The following is a 13732-nucleotide window of genomic DNA, read 5'->3' as shown; positions in this document are numbered from 1 at the left end:
AAAGCATTTCTATTTTGACGATTGTCATGTTTAGATGATGAATTGTCTTGTCCAGAACCAGAATAAATATCAAACGGCTCTTCATCAGACAAAACTTATTGTTTAGAAACCTTTGGTTTTAAAATTGGTTGCTTAACCTTCCGATTAACCGTTGGTTGAACATTTTTCTTTGTAACATCCATCAACAGCTAAATGTCCCTTTCGACGACAATGATAGCATTTACACTTATCAACTATAGAAGCAACCTTTGTTTTTACTTTTGAGACGCTCAAAGATGATTCTTTCGATGATTGATTTTCAACTTGTTTTTTAGATTTTGTTAAATTTCTTAACATTTTTTTTCTTTCGATTCTTCTTCAATAGAATTGATTTCTTTTTGCATGTCACCACTTTTAACAAATTTAACTTCCTGAACATTTTTCAACTTCTTTTAAGTAGCAATGACTCTCAGTTTAAAAACAGGTTTTGAAACTTTTGGTATTCAACAACTTGCTCTAAAGTTTTCTCAATTTTCTCACTATAAACATTTTCTAGTGGTAAATCATCACTTGTAAACAATTTATCCGATCCTTTTAAAGTATAGAAGACATTTGACTTGGACTCGGATTTTTTTTTTTTTTTTGTGACTTGACTCACAGACATCATCTTTCGTCGATATCTCAAACTCAGACTCACTAAAATCATGTAAAACAACCAAAGGTATTTTTGTAATAAACTTTAATAACTCTTGGTTATTCTCTGGAAGAAGCACATAGTTATCATTAAACAGTGGAGATATCCTATGAAAACCAAACACCTTAAGTTTAAAACTCTGTCTTTCGTGTCTTTATCATATGATCAAGCACAATTGAATACTTTTGATTTTTTTTCATGTTGTCGGTTTAAACCCCGAATTGTGCTTTTAATTCAATCAACATAACATCTTTTAGATATGAAGCAACTTTAATTCTAAAGTTTGTATCAAATTATTTTTAAACAAAGTGTTTGGGTGACTAGAAATTGAACCCTCTGCATCTTGGTGTTGTATATATAGTGTGTTTCTTCTCTTATCAAAGTATAATTGTTTAAACTTTAAGCTATTAAAATTTAGAAATACAGTTATCTAAATAAGATATACAACATGATATACAATTCTTAGGAAGATGATATAAGCCATAGCCACCTTTATAACGAAGATTTTTTCGGGCAGTTTGGGCAGTTTAGTTGGGCTTTCGAGCAGCTATCATAATAAATCGTCCATTTCTAACATATGTATAATCGACCAATCCACAAGTCGCGCACAGGTCTTCTAGTTCATGCTTAGACAGGTACATATTGCTCCCCGATATCCGCCTAAAATTCTGCGAGTACAAAATGAAGAATTCACTCCTAAGAAATACTTTTTCCTGGTTCTGCGTTGTGTGGGCCGAGTATTCGGTCAAAATTATAAGGCCATGTGTAGTCATAAAACCCTTTGTGGGGCGTTATGTGACAAGTGGCGGATTGTGTAAGAGAGGGGCTTTAAATAACTTGAATGTGTAGGGGGGTTATACATGTATGGGCTTTATATATATGTATGTATGTATATGTGTATGAGTGGGGAAAGACTGGTCACACTGTGATATACATCGCAGGAGGGGAAAAAATTACCCCATAGCGTCGGCCGTAGTGGTGTGCGGCGGCGCTATGGGGCGATATGCCCTCTTTTCCGTAATATGCCGCCCCATTACACAATACCTAACAAATACTTTTTGATGTGTTTCAAAACGGATTGAGCCATATTGGGTAAACCAAAAACAGTTGTCTCTTTTTTTAGAAACATTTAATATATAGCTAATGTTTAAATGCCAAATGTGAAAGAAACACTATGCACTTCTAATGAATTCACACAAAAGTCTATGAACTATACTTTCACATGGTCAACTTCTTCTTAATAGTGCGGATCTAAGAATTTTTTTCTGGGGGTGCGGATGAAGGGTTCAACCGTATTTTCAAGGGGTGCGCAGTTTTTTGCCTAAAAAATACACTAGATTTTTTTTTTCAAGGGGTGCACCCACCCACCCACCTCTAAAGATAGGTCCGCCAATGCTTCTTAAACATATAAATAGGGCTATTCATAAAGCTCACAGCTTACAGCTCGGCTTGTAGCTCGCTCGAAAGAAGCTCGATAAAAATTAGCTAAAAAACTCAATATGAGATGATGTGAACTGAGCTGGCTCATTTTGTAAGCTAGCCGAGCTCGAGCCAACCTCGGCTCGGCTCATTGGCTCGTTCTTAGGCCTGTTTAACTCCGAGATAAAGCTCGAGCCGAGTCGAGCGGCCTCAATTAATTTCGAGCTTGATCTCAAGCCCACCCTATCTCGACTCGGCTCAACTCGTTTACAGCCCTACAGTTATAAAGGAGTGTTCAACGTTCACAATTCGGTTTTGTTGCTTTTTAGGTTATACCGTGAGTAATTGTTTTTTAAGCTTTTTAAACCAAACCAAACGTTGAAAATATCATTTATAGAAGCTTTGGGGCTTAATCATGTAAACATTGACATATGTTTTGGTTTTTATAAGTTTAGAGACTAATTTACGTATATGCTTTTTCTTTGAGTCTTTATACATCTATGTGAATTCAACAAATTCAATAGGTTTTTTTAAACATTTGCTGATAATTAATGTACTAAAAATAATATTTTTACCGTAAATTTAAATGAGAATGATTTAGTAGATCGAATGCATTGATTGCGTACGATAGGTTTTCAATAACTCACTTCGCTCGTTTGACGCGTGCCTTTTTAATTATTCCAAAACAACCTAATTTGACTCATTAATAAATAAATGAGTCAAAATTACCACCTCTGTATATAAGGCATCACTTAGAGCATTCAAGCTAGGTTTTATATGTTCATTTCTATACCTTAGCAAAGAAAAACATATGTATCACTAAATTTTGTTCATCTTTTAAAAACTCTCACATCTCATTACCCTTATCTATTTGTCTCCAGTTAAACAATACTTCTTCTAATTGTTTATTACTTTTCTCTTTTTTCACTCAAAAAAATGTGAGGAATAAGTTTAGGGAATAACTAGTCAATTTGTATATTTAGAGTCATTGTAGCTTCCCTAAAATTGTTTGTCGTTTTAAGGATCCATATGAAGTGGTAGTTTAGCTGATTTCCCTAAATATGTCCCTACAATGTAGAGATAGGGTGTAAATGTTGATGCTAATGAGATGCTCTTACTAGTTTTCTTTGTCTCATTGTCATTATTTTATTAGTATTTTGGGAGTGGGGTAGAGGAAAATCAAGATCAAGATGAAGGCCTACCTTTCGTATAAGCGATAAAAATGGGATAAATGATAATGGGCCATCTATAATGTAGGTGGTAGCAACAAAAACCCCTCCAGGTCGAAGAATTCGACTTATTTCAGCCACCTGTTACACACCGTATTGTGAATAATGTGAAAAATATTTAATATAGAAATAAACAAGATATGTGTTGAATGGATTTAAAGTCGCAAAAATATACTTTCAATCCATAAGAGCTCCTAAATCATTTTATCCAGATATTGGATTCTTACTGATTTTTGTAATAATGCTAATTTTTGTAATCATATTTTACATAACAATAATTTATAAATGTGGTTGTGACAAAAAAGGTAACTAATGTTTACATGTATCAAAAAACAAATAAATAAAACTAATGTAACAAATAAAACTAAATGTAACATTTGGCTCGACATACACATTAGGAGATTATTGGACATTTTATGAAATGCCTAAAATACCCTTAAAAAGTATCTAATGATCACATATATATAAAATAAACCGTAATACTTGGCTCGACATGCACCTTAGGAGATTAGGTAACCAACTTTTTAGTCATTTTTAGAGGATAAGAACCACCGACATATAAAAAGGGTTTAATTTTGATACACGAAAATGGAACCCCCAATAACGGGCCAACAATAATATTGCGTTAGCAACTTTTAACAATACCAAAAAACAATTGCCACTTGGGTTGTAGCTTGGTTGTAAGAGGCAAAAGCCTCTTTAGAGAAAACTCTAGTTTAAAGTTGGGCACAATGTAGTTTAGGGGAAAAAATCTATAGTTTATTAGCCATCCAAAAAAACAAAACAAAAAAGCCATTTATCTAATGTAATTAACTAAACTAACAAATTTTAAAAATTTAATGGGTTTTTCATGTTGGTTACTTAATACAAAAATCAGACGAAAGTTGGTTCTTTTAAGGCAATCAAGCTGTATAGGAAACTAAGGAATATCATTGCAGTGTCGTGGTGTGGTGAGGTGGAAATAATAAGTAATATAAGAAGTAAATTGAATTTAAATAATCTCAACTTTCTTAATTTGACCGATAATAATTACAACTTAGTTATTTTCTGATAATAATCCGAACTGGTCCACTTTTGGCCGATAATAGTCCGCCATTAAAAAATAGTTTAACGGAGTTAAGTTTTTTTCCGAATTACAAACCGATGTTTTAGGGATTTTGATCAGAATGAAGATACGAGTCGATTTATGTAAAACTTACCTCGAAACGGTCTTCAAACGCCTTGTTTTTGTTAATTGAAAGTTTAAACACACGAATTGAAGCACCGTTTTTTTGTCGTTTGGGACAGTATTTCGAGATAAATTTTACATCAATTAACCCGTATCCTCGTTCTAAACAAAAATCCTAAAACATTGGTTTGTAATTCGAAAAAAGCTTAACTCCGTTAAGTTATTTTTAACGCAGACCATTATCGGCCAAAAGTGGACCAGTCCGAATTATTATCAACAAATAACGAGTTGGGATTATTATCGGTCAAATTGGAAAGTTAAGATTATTTAAATCCAATTTGCCTAAACAAAAATCGCAGTAAGTTGAAAAAAGGAATTATGCATTTACAAAATACTTACGCCTGCAGATGGTGAGGGCCAACAATGAAGAGCTGCACCGGCGTGCACAACATCAATAGAACTTGAAGCGAATGGAAGCCTTGCAATATCAGCTCTAACCAATATTAAGTTCCTGGAAATACATGATTACATACATGAGATTCATATTAATTTATTGTTTCAAGTTATTTGCTTATGTATGTTGACCGGTCAAATGAGTAAAATCAATAAATAATATAGCTTACAAACATGTCACACATATGTCAAAAATCACCCAAAGAGTATTTTTAACACATATAATCTTCTAAAATAATCAAATAAAACATTTGTTATAGTTAGGGTTATAAGCTTGTAATTGTATTTGACGCACTAGTTATTAGCATTCAGATAACCCCACTATAAAAAATATAATTTTAACATGGTACCAGTCCGTCCATTTTATCACCACTAATAAGAAATAATAAGTGTTATTCTGTTAGAGAAGTTAGCTATAGAATCTAAGACAAATATATGTAAATCAGTAATTTACTCTTGAGATATGTTTCACTCCTACATGATGAAGTCGTAACACTACAAACAAGAGTTTTGACTTGTTACCAACCCGCCCATTTTACCAACTCTGATGAGAAATGATGAGTGTTAGTTTGTTAGAGAAGTTAGTTGTAGAAACTAAAATAAATATATGTAAATTAGCAATGTACTCTTGAGATATGTTTTGCTCCTGCTTGATGAAGTCGTAGCACTGCTTTAACATGGTCTCCGAAAAATCTAGCGCAACAACAAGCGAAAATAGCTCGCTTTTCGCAAAAATCCTAGAGAATATCCCGCTAGCACAACTAGCATCAATAATTCTTCCTCCGGTGACCGGATTAAGATAATCCTTCATCATTTCAAACTGCAAATAAGTAATTACAGAAGGTTAGATAAAGTTAGATCATGGTTTATATTTTCCACCTCATGACAAAGTTAAAACTTTCCCGGGATAAATATTGAGGATGGTAAAATGGACATGTTGTGTAACGGGTTGCTTGAGTAATATGGTAGTTTTTGTACAGTTCAGTTGAACCGAAATACTTTTTTCTACATTCTAATTCTTTTACAATTGATTAGTGAGCTAGATACTACTTGAGTAAAACGATTTAGGAGGTATTGTGCATAAAAAGACACCTTGAACGACTTTGACTTGTTTGACCGGTTAAACCCATTTGACCAAATTGCTTTTTAAACTAATCTTTCATTTTAGAGTTAGAAATATAACATAACCTAAATACACATTGTTTATAAGTTAGTGGGTCGAAAGTGACACCTCTAGCATATACATTTAAAATAACCCACTCGTTTGTTTACCTCCTTCTCTGGGCCAGGGAAACCAGCCCATAGAGTAAAACCTTGTCGCCAACCTCTTTCGTATAGGAATGACACTAAAGGCAGCCTAAATCAGCAAAAACATGATGTTCATAGTCAGATAAGAAACCAAAAGTAGGTGCCATTGGATTACTAAAGGTAACACGTAAGTAACTAAGTATGGATTATTATCGCCCAACGAGTTATAGTTCAGATTATTAAAATCTATTTTTTCTAAGTTTAATTCATAATATTAGAATATATTAACGCTTTATATGGAAAAAAAAAGTAGGTGCCAATAGGTTTCATATACATGTATACTATCTCTTCCACAAAATTAATTGTGAAAATTCACCCTCAGTTAGGTGTAACTAGGTAAATTCACCCTCAGTTAGGTGTAACTAGGTGTATAAACGAGCCGAGTTGAGCTCGAGCTTAGGTCTTGTTTAACTTATGAGGACTCTAGCATGCTCAATTCGATTCAAGCTATATTTCCAAAGCTCAAGCTCGGACCATTTATTATTTATTAATTATTTTATATACATTTATAGTTACATATATATATATATATATATATAATTGCAATTTTTTTATATTAATATATACATATATATATATATATATATAGGAAAAGTGTAAAATACATTACGGCATCCCAGCCGTTCGATCTGGTGCGGATCTGGTGCGAATTCAATCTTCGCATGTTATAAAAAGGCAAATGAAATCGCATGGCTTGAAAATGCAATGAAATCGCATGTTTGAAATCCCATGCAAATGACATCGCATGTGAAAAAATGGTTAGCATGGGGTAATGTGAAAAATGGCATGAGGTGTGTAGATGGACAAAATCGCATGTGGAAGATTGAATATCGCATGTGCAAAAATGGCTAGCATGGGGTAATGTGAAAAATGGCATGGGTTGTGTATAATCGCATGTGGAAGATTGAATATCGCATGTGAAAAAATGGCTAGCATGGGGTAATGTGAAAAATGGCATGGGGTGTGTAGAATCGCATGTGGAAGATTGAATATCGCATGTGAAAAAATGGTTAGCATGGGGTAATGTGAAAAATGGCATGGGGTGTGTAGATGGACAAAATCACATTTGGAAGATTGAATTCGCACAGTTCGTACAGTTCGCATGGAGGTATGAAATCGCATGGGAGATGAAGATCCGACGGCTGGGGTTATCGCGTACGTAATGTACGGTAAGCCCTATTGTACGTTAATTGGTCTCTCTCTCTCTCTCTCTCTCTCTCTCTATATATATATATATATATATATATATATATATATATATATATATATAGTATTAGGTTCAAGAGTGAACAACTTCTTGAGAGTGAATTGTGTGAACTAATCTTGACCCTTGATCATTTTTTAGACTAAAAGGGTAAGATTGACATTAACAAAGTATGTTTAATTAAAATCACTTAATTTTCTCCTCTCTTAACTCTTTCTCCCTTTCTCTCTCTCTATCTCTCATTTCTAATTATTTCTCTATCATTTCTTTATCCATAGATTTTGTTTTAATTTTAGCTTTAATATTGTTTTTCTCTTATTATCTATCTATATATATATATATATAGATAGATAGATATCATAATATATTGTTTTTAACTTTTTATAATTTTCAATAAATATTGAAAATTTTCTCTGAGATTGAAACTGTAATTGTTTTTGGGCATTAACTCTTTTTTTGAATATGTGATGAAGTTATTTATTTTTGCATACATGTGATATGTTTCGTTTTCATTAATTTCATAGTTTTTATATGAATCTACTCGTGCGCATGCATAATATACTATTTGTTTTTAATATACACATATGTAACCATTTTTTAATATAATACACAGATGTATAAAAGACAGTACACATGTATATAAACTAACAGTTATAACCTGATAGTTAGCGAGACTGTACATATGTGTATAAACTAACAGTTGGGTATCTTGTATAAACCGATAGTTAGCGAGACTGTACACATGTGTATAAACTAAAATTTGTATATCTTGTACAAACTAATACTAGCGAGACTGTACACATGTGTATATACTAACAGCTATGTATCTTGTATATACGGAAACTAGCGAGATTTTAGGGATTTTGATTATATTGTTTAATAAATGCAATTTACAAAAGACGTAAATACCCTTATGTCAATTCATTTAAAGGGAGGTTACAACATTATAATTACAATCTTGCCATTGTATAAAAATCTTTAGATGATGTAATCCAATGGCCCAGATTAGTTCACACAGTTCACTCTCAACCTAGTGTTCACTCTAGAACCCTACTCTATATATATATATATATATATATATATATATATATATATATATATATATATATATATATATATATATATATTATTGAGTTATTTCTATCATAATTTTATATATAAGATATAGAGTTAATTGCCCGGATGGTCCCTGTGGTTTCATGTTTTTTCACGTTTAGTCCCCACCTTTTGGAAATAGCAGTTATGCTCCCTATGGTTTGTCATTTTGTTACTCGGATAGTCCCCTAACATTTACTCTGTGGACTATCCGAGTAACAAAATGACAAACCATAAGGAGCATACCTGCTATTTCCAAAGTAACTGACATCTACTCAGGGACTATCCGAGTAACAAAATAACAAACCATAGGGATCATACCTGCTATTTTCAAAAGGTGGGGACCAAACGTGAAAAAACGTGAAACCACAGAGACCATCCGGGCAATTAACTCTAAGATATATTATTATGTAAATATATATATCTACTATATTAAATTAAAATTATATACATAACAAACTCGTTTAGACCCACGAGCCTACTCGAGTTGAATGAGTGACAACCAGGCTCGGCCTCATTCATTAAACGAGCTTACTTTTAGGCTCGCACTTAACTTACTTTTAGGTTGGCTCGATTTAACCTGTTAACGAGTTAATCTTGAGTAGCACGCAAACAAATCATCTCATTTACACCGAAGTGTACCCACCACAAAGTTGCATGTAATAAGAAACTCAGGGAGTATCAATTAGGATACCTGAAAACCTCAGAAGAAGCTGGCATATATCCATCATTTTTCTTGGTGCCACTAGTTAGTGTTAAATCAAGATGTGTTTCATTACCACTGTAAGCCTTTTTACAGGTGCTGCATTCTAAAATAAACCTAGGGGTAGAATCTCTGCAGCATATAAACGAAGAAATTTATTAACAAAACATCAAATTTGAATGTAAGAAAACTGAAACAAACAGAATAACTAGAAAATTGACTGATAAAAATGATCTATATTCTGTTCAAGATAATAAAGCTTACACTGAGAAAACTGGATCATGATCCCATATTAACATGTCATAACAAATGGGGCAAGCAAGTACTTGCTTCTTTGCTTCATTTTCATTTGAATTAGTTCTCTGCATAAAGAGTAAAGTTTATAGAATTGTTCAATTAGGCATTAAATTGGAGTTTACGGAGCGGCTTGATTGTAAAAAAAATAAGCTGAAACTTGAAGCCTCCAATTTTTAGGATCATAAACAAAAGAGTCAAGTAACGGGTACGATCGACTTTAAGTTTCTGATCAAAGAGTAGAGTCATGGATGATTAAACATGAGTAAAAGATAGTTCTAATAGTTTTTTAAGTTTCTAATAGTTCTTTAAGTTATAATTTTGAAATTAGACATGATTATAGTTGAAGTTAAGTGTGTTTATGTACTTATAGACTTGATTAAAATTGAATTTTTTTTTTTTTTTTATAATAAAGTGATGGATTTCATTCATACTTGTCAAGTTACATCAAAACAGAAGCCATCCCTTTCTGAATTGCAAACCCTAATCTACCAAAGACAAAACTCCGTCCCCCTGAGGCTGAGGCTGAGCAATTGTTGTGGATGACCCGTTGGACCCTGGTCAGGAATTGGATAGCTTCTGGCGCTAGGGAGCCAAATGTGTCAAAGGCAAAAGGGACAAAAACATGTTGGTTCTCTGGACAAGCTTTAGCGTGCTTATCAACTTTCTTCGATTCTGGCTTTGTTGCTGCTTGTCCAGCTACAAACCCGTTTTCCCTTAAACCAACCAGAGGGGAAACCCCCGTGAGGTCCACACAAGCATGTTTCCCCCTAGCCCAACCAAAGACGAGAAGATCCGCTGGTCGTAGAGTAGATCTCCCTTCCATAGGGTCTGTAAGGAAATTCACAGGAGCCTCTTTCTTAGCCGAAATCCCAGCTCTTCTCAGGATGTCCCACAAAACATCTCGCACCCAGTCATGCCGATATTTGAACCCAGGAAGCTCTTTACAATGCACTGCGTGCTCTCCGTATTTATCCATACAAGCTTTACGACATATCGGGCAGGTTTCATCTTCTGGGTACATAGGGATTATCAGCCGGTATTTAAGGATTGCTCTGTATTCTACTGCTGACATACATTGTCCCAGCCCCTCAATTGGGACAATAGTCAAAAAATCCTGAGCATGGGGACCCTTCAGGCACTCCCACACTGCCTTCTGGCGAGATGACAAATCAAAATTTTAGCTCCCAGGCTTTGAGCGATTTTGCTAAACAGAGCATTCGCCAAAGTTTTTTGTGGCTTCGAGGGGGCGGTGTCCTTGTTAGAGAAACCGCCGATATCAAAGTCTGGGAGAGAGACATTTAAGCGATCGAGCGCCTGCAAATAGTCCCCGTCGAGCCCAACAACCCCACTGTTTCGAAGGATATGATCCTGTAGTTCCCAAGCCTGAGCTCTGGACGCCACAAAAGCATAAACCCCAACATCTCGAGCTGAGAGGAGACCCAAATCACCTAGACGCATTGGCAGAGATGCCAAACGCCATTAGAGGTCCCCAAAGAAGGGGCCACCACCCACGACTATGTCTTCTATAGCCTCCTGGAGGCCATCATCGAACCGGGATGCTTCATCCACCATCAAATGAGGTTGACAAGTCCGCAGCCCGAAAAGTAACTTAGCAACCCCCATGCAAGACCTTAGCAGAAGGAGTTCACATTGAGGGTCCCTAAGGCAGGGCAAGAGTTTCATGCGGCCAACCGCCGACATGAAATTAGATGTGTAATTTGTTTATGTGACCGCAGACATGATTATACTATTAGGTTTTGGTTATTGACTTCAATGACACCTTGTAAGATTGCAAATTTAGTTGTAATTGACTTGTTTATAGGTTCTTGAAATGAATTCTAAAGAGGAACTCAACAACCATTGATTCTATATCTTTAATCTTTGAGTTTATACTTCATCAATAATATCTTAGTAGGAGTGTGTTCACGGTCCGGTTTGGACAATAATAGGTCAAATCGTGAGCAAAACCATTGGTAACAATTTTTCATCGTTGAAAACTGACGTTGGACCGTTGAAAATAAAAAAAAAACGAATCAAACCAAACCGAAGCGTTACTAACGTTTGATTTCAAGATTTGGGTTTATAGTGATTTTGGAAACACAGAAGGGGGAAGCATAAAATAAAAAAAATAAAAAAAAAAAAAACATATTGAAGTAATCAATTTCAATATGAAGGGGGAAGCATAAAATATAAAAAAAAACATATTGAAGTAATCAATTTCAATATGAAATAATATTTGGGAACAAAAACCGAAAAGCTTTTAAGCAGACCATAATTTAATTTTTTTTAATTCCTCAAAAATATGCAAATTATATAGTCTATCAAGTATAGAGTGATATTTTAACAAATCAGTTTCTTCACCATAGTTAATAAAAAAACAGACAGGTAACTTACATAAATTACAAGTATGATATAATTATAGGCTTATAGCTTTATTTTAATTAAACCTGATATAAGATATAGATATTTACATGTGTAATATAAAATATAAAAATAAAATATGTATCAAACCTTGCGGTTTTGTCTGGTTTTTTACATGCATATGACCCATTTTGGTATATACTATAAACCAAATTATTTGTTAAGCGTTTATTTTTCAAATTGACCAACTGAAAGTTAATGAGGGAAATGATCCGCGAAACCAAACCGATGAATGGTTTTGACGGTTTCACGCTTTGAAACCGAACCTGAACACCCTTTCCTTATAGGATTATCAACACTTGTTTTTTTTTTCAAGGACAGTGTACCTTTATTATGTTTGTGGCTTACTTAAAGTTTAAAAGAGAAACCGTCCACAAAACCAAACTGATGACTGGTTTTGACGGTTTCATGGTTTGAAACTGAACTATAAACACCCTTTCCTTATAAGATTATCAACACTTTGTTTTTTTAAGCACATGTACCTTTATTATGTTATTTGCTTTTATTATGTGACCCGATCTAACGCAACAGAAAAACATCAATGGCGAGTTGTTGTAAATTTGACTAACAAAAAAAGTTAACACCATAGAAAAAAAATTCATGTTTCGCCACTACTAATAAGCATAATTTATGTAAAGCAATTTGTCTACCAACAACTGAAATTTCAAATCGAGTCAATTTGCATTTGGATTCACAACCAAGAGCAATTGAACATTTCACTAAATGAATGCGTAAAACTCAATGCTTAATTAAACAATATAATATAAAATCATCACTTAAAACTGCAGAGATGTAAATACATACCGTATGAATATTTGCGATCGACGATAGAGGCTTAAGGGAACCACGAGTTAACGTAGAACTACTGAGTTGACTCGCTGCCGGAGCTAGCGAGAGGTTGTCTGCTGCCGGAGTGGACATTCGTTGTGTATTTATGTACAGATAAACAAATAGGGTAATTAGATAAATCACAAATATATAAACATAAAATTCCATCAAACGAAAACTAACCAACTTCCATGAAATAATTGGCACTAAATACTAGTTTTTCAGCCCGACCCGACTTGTGAAAATGGTGTTTAAAAAAAAAAAAAAACTGGTTTAAGAAACTAACATATAAGGAGACAATGGAATGGGTATGGATTGGTAATCTCAGTTACGTGCACTTATAAAATTGTGTCCATTACTCGATTCAATACCCGCTTGGTTATATCCTATAATCACTAGTTGGGTATCAGGTATACCTATTATTTATTAAAAGATTCAAAAAAGTAAATTATAATTTTATGTTTCTAATGAACTACAACAAATTATATTATAAAAACAGTACATACGTGTTATCACCACTATAAAAGTTTTTAGTTTCTAAATAATGTAATTTTTATGATGATATAAATCTCAAAGATAAATTCATACTTAATAGAATAAAAATATAAATAATATTATCAAATACATATGTAAAAAAAAGTAACTAACAGAATGGATCTTACTAGATCAGATTGGAGTTAAATAATAATGAATCTTTTTTCCTTTATGTAGTTTTAGGTAAACATGTACATGATTTTGGGTAAATGGGTTGAGTATTGAATAATCTCATGCCTACAAAAATTTTTAAAACTAATCTCATGTTTGATCCTATATCTGGATACTTATTCTGTTACCCGTTCCAAATGCTTTGAGTTTCAAGTTTACCTATCAGATTCAGGATCAATTGTGATCCCTAAATATAATTGACTTATTATTTGTAGTTTATTTAATATCT

At 33.6% G+C, this 13732-nt stretch overlaps 1 protein-coding gene across 3 annotated transcripts; it reads right to left on the bottom strand.

Annotated features, from left to right (window-relative positions):
- Positions 1-1013: 1013 nt before the first annotated feature.
- On the bottom strand, positions 1014-13479 carry LOC110914314 (uncharacterized methyltransferase At1g78140, chloroplastic). Of its 3 annotated transcripts, none has more exons than XM_035983767.1 (9): positions 12982-13385; positions 12775-12875; positions 9517-9614; positions 9244-9384; positions 6215-6299; positions 5569-5762; positions 4889-5000; positions 3295-3402; positions 1014-1341 (listed from the first exon to the last, which is right to left on the bottom strand). In XM_035983767.1, exons 1-9 carry the CDS (start codon positions 12989-12991, stop codon positions 1201-1203), a joined length of 990 nt encoding a protein of 329 aa, XP_035839660.1. In that variant the 5' UTR covers positions 12992-13385; the 3' UTR covers positions 1014-1200. The 3 variants fall into 3 exon arrangements, with proteins under 3 accessions (XP_035839660.1, XP_035839661.1, XP_035839659.1); XM_035983768.1 differs by lacking the exon at positions 12982-13385 and adding an exon at positions 13461-13479 and having other exon boundaries at positions 1016-1341; XM_035983766.1 differs by lacking the exon at positions 12982-13385 and having other exon boundaries at positions 1016-1341; positions 12775-12975.
- Positions 13480-13732: the final 253 nt, after the last annotated feature.

This window comes from Helianthus annuus, chromosome 15 (genome assembly GCF_002127325.2).
Source record: "Helianthus annuus cultivar XRQ/B chromosome 15, HanXRQr2.0-SUNRISE, whole genome shotgun sequence".
NCBI lineage: Eukaryota > Viridiplantae > Streptophyta > Magnoliopsida > Asterales > Asteraceae > Helianthus > Helianthus annuus.
This window is presented reverse-complemented; position numbering and strand designations above follow the sequence as displayed.